General features: G+C 40.0%; 1 protein-coding gene across 4 annotated transcripts in view; it reads left to right on the top strand.

Annotated features, from left to right (window-relative positions):
- LOC121297225 (calcineurin-binding protein cabin-1-like) overlaps nucleotides 1-16,700 on the top strand; it is a 69,880-nt gene extending 53,180 nt beyond the window's left edge. For 3 of the 4 annotated variants that reach the window (XM_041223383.1, XM_041223385.1, XM_041223386.1), the window contains 5 exons: nucleotides 1,772-1,846; nucleotides 9,132-9,393; nucleotides 14,128-14,292; nucleotides 14,513-14,742; nucleotides 15,377-16,700. In XM_041223383.1, the coding sequence (XP_041079317.1) occupies nucleotides 1,772-1,846; nucleotides 9,132-9,393; nucleotides 14,128-14,292; nucleotides 14,513-14,742; nucleotides 15,377-15,520 (876 nt within the window). In that variant the 3' untranslated portion in view covers nucleotides 15,521-16,700. The remainder of the gene's footprint in view (nucleotides 1-1,771; nucleotides 1,847-9,131; nucleotides 9,394-14,127; nucleotides 14,293-14,512; nucleotides 14,743-15,376) is intronic. The other variant, XM_041223384.1, reaches the window with a different exon arrangement.
- Nucleotides 16,701-16,910: the final 210 nt, after the last annotated feature.

The raw sequence follows: 16,910 nt of genomic DNA on the forward strand, positions 1-16,910 counted from the left end.
ACTTATTTAATGTGCTTTTCATCCAACGCAGATGCATTCCATTCACTCACACAGACCACTAGTGCAGCGTTTCTCAAATGGACTTTCGTTCAGCACAGTTCGTGCTGCTTGCGTTTTGTTTCCCCATACTGCGTCTGTTTCGGTTAGCTGCTATTGGCCACCATTAACATCAGTGTAATCGCTGCATGTTGATTGGCCGAGCTTTCATTCTGATCAGATTTAATTTTGGCACAAATCTCTGCCCGTTACGCTTTGTGTCCGTACTCATCCATTGATCAATAAGAGAAGACTCTAGCGGTGCAACGTGAAAACAGCGATATGGTGTAATTATCATTATTATTAAGTAATAATTGTTTTCTTTAGTGTGGCAGAGAAACTATCTGAAATATTCGAAACAAACATTGCTGCACATGAATTTGAAGTAAAAAATTCACGTCAGTGTTTGCCATAAGTTGATAAATATTACAAATAATTGTCATAACGCGTTTTTCCTTGCAACACATTGCCAGAATTTGCAAATTGTAAGTGATGTGTGGGACAGTAGGGATTAACAATAACATTACAAAAAAAATTGGTAGGAGAATTGGGATACAGATGGAGGTGTGTTTCACGCTTTTCAAACACTGGCAACTTGCAAGGCACATGTTAAACATACTGATCACATTTTGTTTTGTTATGATCCTAGTATTTTCTGTTATGAGGACTGTAATAAACAGGGAAAACAAACATCTCACCGCTTTGGTTCTTTGTACAATGCCCACTTTTCTAAAACATTTTGAAGAGTTTGTTTAAGTTAAATTTAAAAAAGGCAGAAATAAACCACAGTAATGATATTACTTTATGAAAATGTGTCTTTTGCCACTTTTCTTGTGCAGAAACCACAATACTAGGGATAAAATAAAAAGGTGTCTACATTTTTTCTAGAATAGATCATGGTAATTTAGTCTGCACATAAACAACAGAGAAGCACACATAACATATTATTGGAAGATAAGTAAGAAGTACAAAATAAATAAAAGAAACATGGATATATGTTCTAATCCAAGGCTGCTATTGTAGCATGGCCAGGTCCTGTTGTAGATGAGTATCCAGGGTCTGGAAAGTATGGGGATGATTTCAGAGAATACTGTGGAGAATAAAATGGCCAAGTACATTAGTAGTGCCTGTTGCATAATACATTTGAGAGGCATTTTAGCCCCTGTTGTGCATTGTTTGACTTAGACCTTTTTGTATGATTTTTTTCATGGCAGTTTTTTAAAACATTTTTATAACATCATCCCTTTTTTAGGATGTCTTGAAACAAAACCCTCTCTACAGCAGTTACTGCATAGTGTAATATTTAAAAAACTTAATGCTTGTCATTTATGGTTTAACTTAAGTGTTGTATTACAGAACATGACTGAGTGATACAAGCATTTTTAATATTTTCAGCTTCTTTGTTTACGGTGAATTGGTTATAATTGATCGGTTATTTTTAAAGCTTATTTGGTATGTATAAATGTATTGTGTACCAATATGTATACATTTCTAAAGTATTTATTCATCTCAATTTTTAAAATGTTTACACCTGGCTGTGCATAAGAGTGCCTGCACTTTTGAGAATTTCACCACTGGACATGGTCAACCGTTTATTAGCACCAAGGAAATATGCATCTATCTTAAGAGACAGAATAATTGGCATTGAAAATAATAGTCCTGTGCGCACTGCGAGAGGCTGTATATAATTCATCCAGTACAGAGCTTTTCATATTTGATTTGTCTTTCTCTTCAGGTTGACGAAGATGCGGCTCTGGATCAAGCAGTGAAGTTCTGTCAGATACAAATGGCCGCATCTACACAGAAGCAGGTGGGATGCTTAAACGTGAACGTGTTTCAGAACCTTTTATTACCTTCGGACAGTATAATCCCGCTGCCTGTACGTAAGCATGTCAGACACTTTAGATAGAACAGCCAATCCAATTGTAATGAAACATGGTGTAGACATTCCGTACACTCTGATTGGATGGGGTAGCAAAGTGAAACCTTCACAACCACTCAACCAGATTTGATTAAACCTTGCTACTCGAGCTGCTATGACTATAGCTGATGTTTTAATGGTGCTGATCTCTACAATGGGGTGTTTCTAACCCTGCAACCCTGAGATGCAAGTCTTACATATTTATTTTTTGTGCCGATTTGGTAATATCAATCCATCTAGTTGCATGCAAGCCTCTTGTTTCTAGGCAGACAGGTAATCATCCCTGAACTTGCCATGATCTCCAATGGCTACTCTGTTCAATCTCGAAGGTATATCCCCAGAGGAACCAGCTTGTAGCTGTGATTAGTGTTTCTACAGAGCCTCGCCACATAGAGATAAATAGATTGGATTGCAGTTTTGTTTAATGCAGACCTGCAGTGCAAAGATAGACAGCTCAAGGGTGTAACATTAAGTAATGAGTTTTGTAATAATATAAAAATCTGCCACCGTGTTCATTAAAGATTTAATGGCAGTGCTGTGTTGTGGAGTCTGCCTCTGGCATGAGCAGTGTTGTTGTTGTTTGTTGTTTCTCCTGCCTGCGCAGCCCTCCTTGTTTTTTATTGCAGTGCCCTGTACTTCAAGATTGAATTTGAACGTTTGCAAGGCAATCAGTCAGCCGCTGACTGTTGTTACATCTCCATTGCTTTCAATTGTCAGAGCTCAGATCTTACTAAAGAAAAAGAAAAATCTAAAATAAAGTGGTATGCGATTCAAGCAGCCCAGGAGCTGCCTCGCAGCAGGCTGTTGCTGGGGTGAAGGTGTTCAGACAGCTGGTGTATTAAAGAAGAAACAAAATACAGAGCCACTGATTTCGAAGGAAACAGATCCAGTGCACATCATTACGTTGTTGTCTAACACAAAACCTTGCAATAGAGCAATGAGTTTATTATTTTCTTCTTTTTTGTAGTCATTTGTTATCCTGTGTTGAGAGGTGCTGTATGGTGGTACCACATGGAACTAACAAAGGAATTCCAATAAATATTTTCCAGTGTGCCGTATTAATCTCACTTTGATAGATTGCATTGATATTGTATTCTGGGTTTGGTAACACTTTACCTTGTCTCTAATTACTGTGTATTTATGTAGTAGTTACTTAGTAAATACGTGCGTACTTATGCATAGTTGTAATGTACTTTTTTAACAAGTAAATCTTTTTGCACTCTGTAACCATAAATCTAAACCTAACCCTTTTCTGATCCAATTGTGTTCTTACGTATATTGTGCAAAAAGTTACACATGAAGTACATTGTGAATATGCATAATAACATTGTAATTGTGTAAGTACACATGTGTTTACTACTGTAGTACTACGTAAGTACACAGAAATTAGAGACACTAATTACTAACTAGAGAAAAGTGTTCTTAGGTTTTTATTAAGTGGTACTCCTCAAGTCCTGAATCTATAGTAACTTTCTTTCCCCCCCAAAAAAAAACTTAAGATGCCAAAGCAAACTAACTTACTAACCATCTCTTCTGTTAATTAAAATAATAATTCAGCAACTCCTAAGTGAATGCAATACATCCAGCGCAGACAGCTATAAAGCTGTGCAGCTTCACTCCGAACATGCAGCAGATATTGAAATTTTTCAACATTATCCGACCCTATGCGATGTGTGGATGATGTAATTCCGACCTGTGGCACAGGGTCAGAGACCTCGACTCCTACCAGAAATGAGGTGGGAGTCTGAAGTCTCTTAACACAGTGGGAGTTGGTTCACTTTGGGCATAGGGAACACTTCTCTTAGTTGTTGCTTCTCCTGAACGCAGGACCCAGTTGTTTTTGTTTTATTATTATTATTTTGAAGCTATTTGACTTTTGACACATGGTGCTTAACTGTAAGTGTGCAGCGAGAGCAGCAAGTACCTTCAAGTGGTAAACCATGCAGCGTTTGATCTTGTAATTTTACATGAAGCTGCCATCGACACTAACCTCAGACACAAATCCCCCAGATCAAGGGGTTTTCCATTCCCCTCGCAGGACTTCCCCTTTTTGTCTTTCTCAAATTGGCGTACAGTTACACCCCATCTGCGTAACAGTTCAGGTGGCACCTTGCGATGTATTATGCCAATAATTTGCATTTAAAGAAGTTAATCTTGTCCCAGCATTAAAGAGATTACCTTTTCCTAGTATTGAATCTCTTACCTATTTGGTAGCCTACTAGGTGTATTCTGTATGGTTGCCTGTAGTACTTTTCGCTTGGATCGTTGTTCGTCCTGCTTACTAAATATTCCAGCTAAAAGCTGCTTCTGAAAAGGCTCCTCAAGACTGATTGTGGGGAAGCATGTTAGCCTTGTGCATTGAAGCCTGTCGGTTTACTAGTTCTAGCCTTGGCAAAGCTCATTATTCATCATTCAATATTAAAACTATGTATACAAGACCTTTTTAAAATATACTCACAATGGAAAACCTAAAATAACACCAGAAGAAATATTTATCTAGTGCAATGATTTTTTTAACCCACTTGTTTCATTACTCAGTGCAACAATGGGGGCAAAACAAGTTGCGCAATTAACAAAGACCGACAACAGGAATTCCCCAGCATAGGATTGAATTCTTTGATGTTCAGATCTGTCGATTTTTCATTTGTTAACAGTTGTTGGTGTCTGGTTGTGTTAATATAGAATCATTTGACAAGGAAAGGTAAAACTGAGCTTTGCTGGGTAAAGGCTAAACAGATGAGTGTAGTGTGGTGTGGTTCCCTGGGTCTTGAAGTCTTGCAGCATCATTTTAATGGATCTCGAAGATCTCATCAGGCAGCAGTGTGTTAATTTGAGGTTTTCCTCTAACCAGTGCCATGGTGGTAAAACAAAGGTCTAAAGTGTGATATGATTGGTTTGAATCTGTAATGTAAAATCCTCAGATTTCATTGTTATTAGTAGTAGTATTTGAAAACCATAGGGAGTGAACAAGTTTGATAAAACAAAAATTGATGCTAAACATTAACATGAAGTTCTCTATAGTTGATCTAGTTTCCCCTCAACAGTAGGACGGCTGTTTCCCTTAAACGATACGTCACTGTGGTGTTGTCGGTGGTGAGCACTAGTAAAAACAGGACTGCTCTCTTACATAACGTTGAGTTTGTATTTTTAACAGTTGGGAGATGAGTCATGTTCCTGGTACAGCACCTCGTGGGGAAGTGGTTTCTCGTAGAGTTAGTAAGGCCTGGTTACCGTATCGCACTCTCCAGGTTACTTGCAGGTTGTTATGGCAGCCAGATTTGGGCAGGGGGTGAAACTTGCTGATGTGTGTTATCACATCAAGAATATTAATTCTCTGCTGAATCTAAGAAATGGCTCAACACAATAATTGTGACGCACCAGTCGTAAGACATACTTTTGTGGTTTTCAGTTGAGGGGTAACGGTGGTGTTTCTAGAATTGTAGTACCCCAAGTTGATAAATACTTTATATATGTGATAGATAGTTAAGTACAATGTAATTGTATGGCATTTTAGAGCAATAGGAATATAGCGGAGCCTCATGTATTTGCCATTCGGCCCTTCTTGCTCGTTTGGTTGTTAGTAGCTTATTGATCCCAAAATCTCATCAAGCAGCTTCTTGAAGGATCCCAGGGTGTCAGCTTCAACAACATTACTGGGGAGTTGATTCCAGACCCTCACAATTCTCTGTGTAAAAAAGTGTCTCCTATTTTCTGTTCTGAATGCCCCTTTTTCTAAACTCCATTTGTGACCCCTGGTTCTTGTTTCTTTTTTCAGGCTGAAAAAGTCCCTTGGGTCGACACTGTCAATACCTTTTAGAATTTTGAATGCTTGAATTAGGTCGCCACGTAGTCTTCTTTGTTCAAGACTGAACAGATTCAATTCTTTTAGCCTGTCTGCATATGACATGCCTTTTAAGCCTGGAATAATTCTGGTCGCTCATCTTTGCACTCTTTCTAGAGCAGCAATATCTTTTTTATAGCGAGGTGACCAGAACTGAACACAATATTCAAGATGAGGTCTTACTAGTGCATTGTACAGTTTTAACATTACTTCCCTTGATTTAAATTCAACACTTTTCACAATGTATCCGAGCATCTTGTTAGCCTTTTTTATAGCTTCCCCACATTGTCTAGATGAAGACATTTCTGAGTCAACAAAAACTCCTAGGTCTTTTTCATAGATTCCTTCTCCAATTTCAATATCTCCCATATGATATTTATAATGTACATTTTTATAATTTACAGTACTGTCTCTTGTTACTGATAGCTCTGATTTTGTAGTTAGAGCCGTGGAGGAGGGTGTATGTTCCTAACATACTAGTTGTAATAAAAAATGACTTTTCATGTTCTTTTAAAGCTGTGCAGGACAATATTGTAAAATGAATTAATGAGTACAGCAGCTTCACCGCTCTGTAGAATAGCTGGACTGCATTAGCAGCTCTCAAGGGATTCAGCATCCTCATTCTGTCTTTTAAAGCTCTGGAAATCAAAATAAACCCAGCCTGTGAAAACAAGTTTCACGTCTGCAGCGCTGGAAGAAACACATTTTTTGACTTGGTTGTTAACCAAGCAACCACAATAAAATAGCACTGGGCTTCAGAATCTACCTCTCATTACAAGCTTTTACATAATTCTTATTCTTGACAATTACGTATGGTAGTTTTTAAAAAGTACCTATGCCATGTAAGACTGGAAACAGTTTAGTGTGTTACAGACCTGGGGTCAGTTAGAATTACAGTTGTAGTAGAATTGTTTGCTGAAATTGCAATTACAGTACTATTTGGTTTATACTTGGTTACAATTGTGCTGCATCAATTACAATTATAATTCTAATTACATTAAAAAGCAACATGAATCGCTGCACACATTAACATGTTTACTCTGTTTATTCTGCTTGGCAGTAATCACACAAACAAATACAGAACCATACTACAGTAATGTTTTTTCAAGCAAACAGGGTCACTAAAAGTGGCTGAAAAAAACAAGAGAAGAATGTTTGCTTAGTGTGAATCGCAACACGAACCTGTGAATGATTAAGCTTGGAGAGGTGTGTAATTGATCAGTTATATGGTAATTACAAATACAATTGTGCCAAGGTTCAATTGGAATTGAGCCCTGGTTTGGTGTGTTCTGTGAATGGTGAAGAGCATTGGGAGTGTGTAGTTCTCCTTTCCAGACTCTACCCTCCTCCTCCTCCTCCTCCTCCTCCTCTTCTATCATCCTTTGGCTCTGTGTGAGAGCGTCGAAACCAGAAGGAATGGAAAAGGGAAGTACCTAGTGGTGAAAAGGTTTCGGTAGTAGTTGTGGTTGTGGTTTTGACTGAAAAAAGGCTTCCATTCAAAAATAATTTGGGAAGTTTTTATATCTTACAATTGACTGTTTAAAGCGGGGGACCTCCATTTTGGCTTTCATCATTCCAGTCCAAGGCTTTGGTGCCAATCGGACCATTAATTATTGAATTGAACAACTAAAGAGAGTCTAGGCTCTCCGATGTTCAATTAAATAAGAACCTTGTTAGAACAAGGTCTGGATTCAAAGAGCCACAACTGAGGACCACTGGTTTAAAGCAAAAGGGGATTGTCATTTAATGCAGGTTTCTCATACCTTATCAATTACATTTGCTGTACAAACCAGGGCCCTCCATTTTACCAGAGCATTGTCGAACTGGGGAGGATTGTGGGTCGATTTGTTGTGATAGTCAGAAATCCAGCTGATGGGGCTGCTTTGGCTGTTGACTCAGTACAGGGGAAAATACAACATGGTATTAACAAAAACCAGCAAAGACCCCTCATCCCACCTTGCCACTATTGCCTAAATAAAAACACTTGACAATGGCTCTCTGTGCAGGCATACAGTTGTATTCCTGTGTCATGAAATGTGCATACCAGTGCTCGAGAGGGTATGTGTGGTTTCTTTTTATTAGTGCCAGGTTGGTGGTTTTAGATTCTGTTTTGCAGACCTAGGTTGGGTTTATTCCAAGCACTCATTAGTTATTGGTGTGGAAGGATTTCTTGTAAAAATGTTCCCCTGGCACACTGAGTGGGAGACTATCTGTTTGTTTTGGGGACTTTGGTAGGCACCTGAAAGTTTTGCAAGACCTCCTACTACATTTTGCTTTGTTTTTTTGTGCTGCCTGTCCTGTTCTGAACTCACAGGGCACATTCCTAAAGCTCCAGATTAGTGAGAAGGTGTTCATCAGTCATGGCTGGAGTGTCCTGATGTGGGTTTTTTTTTTAAATTGTATTTTAGTAGACCTTTTTGCACTGAATTCATACCCCTTTCTAATTGCATTTTTAATATTATGGCTATCGCTGTACCCTCACAAATCCCAAACTCTTTGCCACGTTTGTAAAAGCACTCTGAGTGTCTTTTAAAGGTGAATGCATATTGACTAAAAAAAAAAAACCTCTCGCTTTCTGGTCTGTTACATTAGACTTGGACTGCATCCATTTTGCTTGTGCCATCATTTTATTTTCCTGGTTGCTATGGTGCCCCATCGCTGTGCTCTCAGTCCATGGTTACAGGTTTTACTCATAGTCCTTGTGAGTGATCCTTTAAAATGGGGGGAGGGATGAAGGCACCCTGCTTTATGTTCATTCTGGGGCTCAACAGTACCACGACTCTCGGGAGAACACTGGATTCATTCTCAATACCTGGCTTTAAAGGAGGATTGAAGTGGGTAAGCTTTGTTTTTTCAAGCTTGGTGGATCAGACTTTTATCATTTTTATACGGCAGTAGTGTCATAGATGTTTTATGGGTGCTGCTGTTTTTGTTGTGCTGTGAAGATAAAATAGAGACTGAATTGTATATTTTATGAAGTCTAAAATGTAGAATGTTTTTTGTTTGTTTGTCTGGCGTAGGATTCTGTTTTGGCTCAGAAATTGGTACAAGCATTTTCACTCAAATACTACGAAGCAGTAAACAAACTACTGCCTCAGATAATTCCATTATGCTTTTTATTTTTTAACCTGCAGTGAAAAATGTTAACTTCATAACATGCAGGTCCTGCCTACTCATGGCACTCGAATAATGATGTTCTTGGCCGGAATAAACAGAATTCACCGCTTTGCTGGCTATTCAGTTCCATTAAGATGTCCCTTCAAACCGGATCTGTCTCGCGTATCCTTTTTTACTATCCAGAGTATTGATTTTGTATTTTTTATTTTTTTTCAGTTAACAGGAGACACCCCGACTACTCCCAAGCACAAGGAGCACAGGGATCTCTTCTTCCCCGTGACCCCCACCACCGCATCCTCCTGCCCCCTGCAGTCCGCGGCAGGAACAGCTGACAACGCTCCTTCATCGGACAGCGCGGCCAACAGACAACAGAAGCAGCAGCAGCCGGCTTCCTCCTACTGCTCCCAGGCGGAGCTGCGGGACGGGGCTCGGATCAGGGAGGCACAGACCGACACCATGGCCTATCTAACACAGGGGGGTGAGTAGCGTGTGTGAGGGCCATCCCGTCTCCAAAAAAGATCAAAGCCTACCTGATCATGCACTGGTCGCTTTTTTTTATTCAGTTGGGACTATATGAAAATAATTTTCTTAATTAATTAAGCACTTTTTTTGTAGCGCTGTAGATATGTGGTCCAATCAAGGGCCTGATCAATAAGTGAAGATTCTAGGCATCATGTGCAGCAATGTGTGTGTGTGTGTGTGTGTGTGTGTGTGTGTGTGTGTGTGTGTGGAAGATCAAGAAGTCTTAAAGTGGAGCTGAGGAAATAAAGAAATGAAAGCATAAAGAATATGGCTGTGGTGGCGAGTAGAAACGGATGTTCCATTGGATGGGGCATTGTTAGAAGACTGCTACACTTCTTACCAGTTGTTTCTTAAACAGTATTTGTCATTAGGGGCCCAGTATTAGAAGGAAAGCATTTGCTTTAGCTGGTCTCTATGAGAACGAGGATAAACTGATCCACATCACTTTGAGACTAATTGATCACTTGACTGCCTCGGGGTTGCACATAATGTGCAGTTAATACAATAATGCAAGACTTTTCCTGGTGAGTAGGTTAAAAAATAAATACAATTTTTGAAAACCATCTTAGACAAGAGATTACATGAATTTGTAATGTTGACTTAAGTGACCGACGTTCATTTCAGTGGGTCATTTACTGCGCTTTCAGAATTGATATGAATCTTTATGTAGAGAGAGAGAGATGCTTTTGAGATGCTAGAGTATAGAGTAGTTAAAACAAAGGTATTACATGAACAGGATAGCAGTGGTGATAATGTTGTTATATGGACATGCAGCATTAACAGGTGGGCAGCTTACTATTGTGCATCACTTTTGAAGTAGGCAGAAGTACATCTAAAAAATGACACACAATCTTACTAATGATGCACAATCTTCTGAATGCATCATGTAGCTTGAGTTGTAATAGTGGGGGTTAGGGAGCGGAAAGAGTCGTTTTCATATGGAGATAATCTGTCCTGTTGCGTGATTACTGCAAATGTAACATCCTAATAGATGCAGAAGGTGTAATCATATTTCAGGGAGGCTTGCTGTGCACAGAGCAGGATTGCAGGGACTGCTGAACCCTAGGTATTACACAGATGCATCACCCTTTTACCAGTAATGTCTTATAATATACCTGTAACAATAACTGCATAGCGCAGTTCTATCCTGGCGGTGTTCTGTGTGGCTCAAACCCCTGCTTGGCAAGTGCAACTGGGATAGTTGTTAAATCAAAGAAAATTACATCACGGGCACAGGCAACCATGTGGATTGATCACATTACAAAGCCTTGTGTGAAGGTGCCCCCTGTAGGCCATGTGAAGAACAACACTGTGGAACATTTATTTTTGTTTAGTTTTTTTACCCATTTAACACAATATTTAGCAATTACCTTCACCACTTAGCACCCATTTCTCAACAATTGAAAATTTATGCAAATGAAGATGTGCATGTAATTCGGACATCAAAACCCTCTCCATGTATTTAGCAACCTTTTGCCAGTATTGTAATTATTGCAGCAACCTTTTGGTATCCAGGTGTAGCTCTGTGTTAGAGATCTGGGAAAGTATTACCAACAATGTTAATGCTTCTATTGCAAAAGTGACGGCGTGACTTGATGGCAAAACAATGCTATAGATTTTATTAAAATAGGAACCAGTATAGGCCAAAACACTTGACTTTGTTACAAAGTAAACGGGTCCAATCCATTATTTAATCAATAATGTTTAGATTTTTTATAAAGGGATTGTCCTGGGAAAATACATAACTGAGTTCAAATACAAGCTTTAAAGTATTTGCTTGTTTGATTTATTTTAGTTTGCAGTGCGTGAAACAATGCAAGTCAGTTGTGTTACCAATCAGGTTTGAAGTAACACTAATTATGTGACAGAGAAACACAGCCATGCTGTAACTGCAGTCTGCTCCGGGGGTAGGGGAATCCTCTCCCCCTTCTCCACTGACACAGCCTAGCCGTGAAGACTCGGTATGGTACGGGTACAGGTGCTTCTCCACTGGCACATCCGCCCCGTGAGGGCTTGGTACGGTACGGGTTCAGGTGCTTCTCCGCTGGCACATCTGACCCGTGAGGGCTTGGTACGGTTCAGGTGCTTCTCCGCTGGCTATTTGTTGAGCTGAGCGAGAACCAAACCGTGAGACTCTGGCCTCACTAGACATCTGAACACTCAAGGGAGTAGTTAATGTATTTTAAAAGCAAGTTGAGGTGCAGGTGGAGGTCGCACTCTCTTTCTTTATCTCACTTTCACACCTGCAAACATAGCCCTGGAGAGAAAGGGAGCTGTGCATTTGGGTAATTATTAGAGAAATCTGCAGAGGTAACCCTAGCAACATGGTTAAAGAGGTTTGCAATACTGTCTTATTACATTCACTATCAATGCTTTGAGAACAGCACATGGGAGCTGGTCCAGAAGTCCAGTATCCCTTTCTATCTTGTAGTCCAGTGGCTTGAAACCATTTCATCTCAAGTACCAGTGTTTCCAGCAGGGACCACCAGGTGTACCAGTAACGATGTGTAGTCTTAAACTGCCCCATTACAACCACGTTTGTTGAGTCTGTATTCGCTTGTTTGTTGCCTCATTCTGCTGAATGGTTAATCAATGCAGCTGATGACTGCAATGAACTCGGCATGTTTATATTAAACATTTTGCAAGTGTTGTGTATGGAAATGGGGAGCGCACCATTAATTGTGCACAGTTGTGATATTGGAAATAGCATGCTGCAGCTCTCATGCTCAGCGTTAGTGAAATCCAGCAGGTAACACCGACAGCTCTAGTGATTGACATGCCGTTTATTCTTCAGTAAAAACAAGTTTAAATTGCAGTGAGTTCATTCTGTTTACGATATTAAATGCATTTTTTTGCTTATTGCAGTCAAATAAGCTGCAGTACACTTCCTAATTACAGTCCCAAGTATTTCTTATGTATATTTTTGAAATAGTTTTTGAGAAATAAACTTTGTTTTCCCTGCAACAGTTGACCCTGCTTGATGCTTCTTGATAACGTCACATTCAGTCGACTGATTCTAATCAGATCCGGTGCTGCTTTAGTACAAAACTCACGCTACGTACTGTTTTACACAATGGTAATGGTGCTCTTAAATTAATGTGCCTGCTTCTTTGGCTGAAGAGGTATTATCAGCTCATCTAACCATGGGATCTTGTGCAATTAAATCATGTGTAAACTCCAGACGGTAAACAATGTAACTAAATCTATTATATCTGGGATGCAAGACACAACAGATGAACAAAATCCAATTGTGTTGACTCAGAACTTTCTGCTGGTGTTAATATACCTCTCTCTGCACTTGCAAGCTTTTTTATTCCATCAAATTGTTACCGTCCTTCCTCGCACTTCAGTTTATTAAAACATGATATGCAGGTTTTTTTTTTATTTTGTATTATGTACAGACCGACGTCATGTGACATTCGTAAATATTGACTCTTGCTTTTAAAGGGAGATGCAGCATTTTTGTGCCTAATCCCCCAAAAAAGAGTTAAAATGTTATTTTTTGTTGTTGCATTTGTAACCATTTTAGTCAGACTGGAGTCCTGCATCAAAATTACTAATTTCTCTGTGATTCAGTGATACAAACAGATTGACACACTTCGATGGTGTGAATGAGGGAGCGTTTTGTGTTTTGGTGAATTGTATCTGTCTGTGTGTACTACTGGCAAGCCTGTCGGATACCAGTAAAGGTACGCGTACCACTGGTCTAGCCAGTCAAGAGGGGAGCAGTTTGAGAAAATCTTTCCCGATTTTATTATTTAATTGGAGTGCTGGAAATTACTTTTAGATGTGTCCTACATGTTTTATCAAATTGTAATGCGAGACCTCTCGTTGGGTTGCATTCGTTAATTTAGCCATGGAGATATTGTTAATTATGCGATTAACAATACCTGTGTATTTTCAAATTAGGTTTGGCGTCCTCCTGAGTACAATATGCATTTTCATCTTCAAAAGGAAACTGCTGTGACCCTTCATCAAATTCTTAAGGTAACTGTCTGGTAAACAGTCATTGTTGTGCGTACATTGGGTGGAGGTCACTGACATAATCCTATCTATAGTCACCTGCATTCAATATGACCAGAGCATCCAGTTTGGCACGCATTGCCCAGAGATGGTGCAGCAGCCGCAGAGTAAACCTGTCCTTTTCTACTACGTTCTGTAATTAACACTGTTTACAATGTGCTGTGTATTTTTGTGAATAAGACCCTATCATTTGACCATTTATTTGTTTGCTTTACCACAGTATGGTGGTCTTTCTGTTGCGGTTAACCTAGACTGGACAAGTTGACTGTGGAAATATCACGCTGGTCGCTGGTTCTTGTTTATCTCAGCGGGTGTGCTTTCCTTTGTAGTGCGTACACTAGTTTTTATCTTTGTATCTCTTGTGCACGCTCCCCTCAGCTATTTACCGTCTCTCCCAGAGGTTATTTCAAACTGTTCCACTTATAAAAGTACAAGACTAAAATAGGAGAAATTGCCTGTGTGGCGATCCCTCATGCTGGAATATTAAATGGGTAAATATTTGTTTAGAAATAGTTTCTCTGCTTTCGCCTTGACAAAGGGTTGTAGGATTATATAACTGAAATAACAATACATGGAAAGTTGGCATTTCAAAACCGTCTGTTAGTGTTGTGTGTCAAAGCAGTGCTGAATGATCCTCCGGCTCACGGTGCTTCTCTGTGTCTCTCAGACGAGTCTCTGGAGGGGCTGGGCTATCGGCAGCAGGAGTCACAACTCTGCCAGCAGATGAAGATGGCGACTGTGAACCCGGGCCAGGAGGCCCCTGTCTGGCTGATCGAGAACCCCTTCAGAGACCTAGAGGCCAGCGAGAACCCCCCTCACTCCCCCAGCACTGGTAGGGACACAAGGACTGAGCAGGCACAATTTCATTCAATTGCTGTTTTGAACTTTGATTTTAGCGCCAATTTTAGGTGGACAGGGCACTTGCAATAGGAACTGGACTGCTATGTTTAGGAAAAGTACCATCAGTCAAGGACAAAATTCTTTAGGCCAAAGCAGTTAATGTTGCAACAGCTTTCAGATAAGAAGTAGTTTCGTTGTGTTTTTTTGTCAAGCAGCAGACCCCTCCAGCTCGTCTCTGGACCAGCTCTCTCCTAGAAGTCAGCAGTCCAAACAGCAGCCGGAGAGCAGTCGGGTACGATCCCGCATCCCACCCAACATGCCAAAACTCTTTATCCCGTCAGCGGTGACCAAGTTCCCCCCAGAAATCACCGTCACCCCCCCGACTCCAACCCTGCTCTCCCCGAAAGGGAGCATCTCTGAAGAAACCAAGCAAAAACTAAAGGTATCTCACTTTGTTGAAATGTGGCAAAACTAACAGCCTGTCACTCTTTACTGTATTCCCTAGGGCCTCACTACAGTACGCTGTTCCAATTTTGTGTTCTAAAATGTTCATTGAAGGTGCGCAGTAATAATTCTAGATGCTTCAGATATTTTGGATGTTATAACACTTTGAGAAACTGGTGCTTTTTCTTTAATAAGGGTTGGCTTTTTGAAATTAAATAGTTGTTAGGCGCATGCCATCATTCTGAATAAGTAAAAAAAAAATTCACAAGTTGTAATTTATAGTTATGGAGCTTGCAACCTCATCTCAGAGATGAGAATCCACAATGAAAGTGTATTACACAACACTGCCAAGAACCTTACTGTTTGTTTGTTAACCAGGTCATTCCTTTATCTGTCCATTGCACATTGCCTTCAGGTCCTCTAGAATTGAATACCATCGTGGTAGTGCCATGAGGCATGCTCTCTGGGCAATGTGGGGAAGAGACATTGCTGAGGCTAGCGATATTGCTGCTTTGTGGCTAGAGAGGACTATTCTCAAGTCTCCAGTGCTGTCAATGAGTACTAAATACAAGTACTCATTCAAATGATTCTTCATATAAAATCAGCTGTTATTTGTCTGTCTATCTGTTTAGAGTGCCATCCTGTCATCTCAGTCAGCTGCCAATGTAAAGAAGGAGACTCTGTGTCAGCCGGCATTGGAAGTGCAGGAGACCTCGAGCCAGGAGTCGTCCCTGGAGAGCGACACTGACGAGGAGGACGACTACATGGACATCTGAGCCTGTGCTGGAGCCTGGCAACTGACAAGCACGCCGCGCAACCTGCTGTGCCACGGAGGAAAGACCATGCTGGTCATCTTCAAAAAATGGGATTAAAATAAAAACTCTAACAAACAAACTTGTCTACAGCAACCAGCAGTAAACACCGCCCCTCTGCCCATCATCATGACCCTGGAATGACTCGACACCAGCTACACAACTGAGCTTCTGTGCAAAGTCCTTGAGCCCAGCTGTTTTTTTTTTGTTTTTTTTTGGGGGGGGGGGGGCATACACTAATGTAATGCAGTGTTTCCCATTCCAGCCATCATTGTCATGTAGTCCTGTTGATTTCATTGATCATTGCAGCCCTCCAGTTCTACCATCTCCAGCGTCTCTATGCTAGCAATGGCTAACGAGTTCTGTCCTGTTTCCAAGAAGCACACAATTTCTCACATGTAAATCTCACATTTGTGAAATTTTGAGGCCATTCTTTTGTACTGTGCAGACTGTAAAGACAGTGCATGGGTTTATTACAGGAATCGTGTTGGGAGCTACCGTGCCATTTGACAGATAGTCATGTCCATTTCACCTTTGTTTTGAAAGGTCCAGCAAAAAACAAACACGCTTTTAAAACTGAAGCTCAAACCTGCAATTTACAATTGCCTAGAATGAATTGCAGAGTGCCCTTGTGGAACTCCCATCTTTCTGCACTGCAGCCTGAGCTCTAACCACTGAGCTACATGTGCTCCAGGTTATATGCGACATGTGAATAAGATATTTAGAACATCTGGAACCTTGATGTGTCCAGTGTTGATAATATTGTATACTGTTAAGTGCCAAAAAATCCACTTTGAAAGGTTTTGTCTTGGTTTTTTACTTTGACTTCAACATCCAAAGCACTGATGAAAGTAGTAAGTGAATATTACTGAAGGGTCTTCTTGTATCAATCCATTGAAGCAGTGAAAAATAGGTATCTCTTTTGTGAGCAAAAGAAAATATGGAGGAATGTTTTTATACAATTTTTTTTTCTATATGAATACAGATCTTTGCAGTATTTTTTATGGAATACTGGAAATGCAGCTTTCTTTTTAAATAATCTTTGTAAATAATGAATGAGATGTCAGGGCGGAAAAAGAGACAAACTCTTAACTATACCTGTATGTATTGTATGTTTTTGTGTTTAAAAGAAAAAAATTTCAAAAGTATATATTTTATATATATATATATATATATATATATATATACGGCTCGATTTTAAATGCCGAGCTGCTTTTGAAAACGCGTTATGAATTGAGCATTAAACTGGGTTTAGTGTTTTTACTGTCTTGGACTAACCATTGCCACGTTGGACCACCAGGGGGTGCTGTTATCCTCAACGTAGGAATCTGACTGATTTAGCTGCAAACCAAAA

Source organism: Polyodon spathula, chromosome 22, assembly GCF_017654505.1.
Source record: "Polyodon spathula isolate WHYD16114869_AA chromosome 22, ASM1765450v1, whole genome shotgun sequence".
NCBI lineage: Eukaryota > Metazoa > Chordata > Actinopteri > Acipenseriformes > Polyodontidae > Polyodon > Polyodon spathula.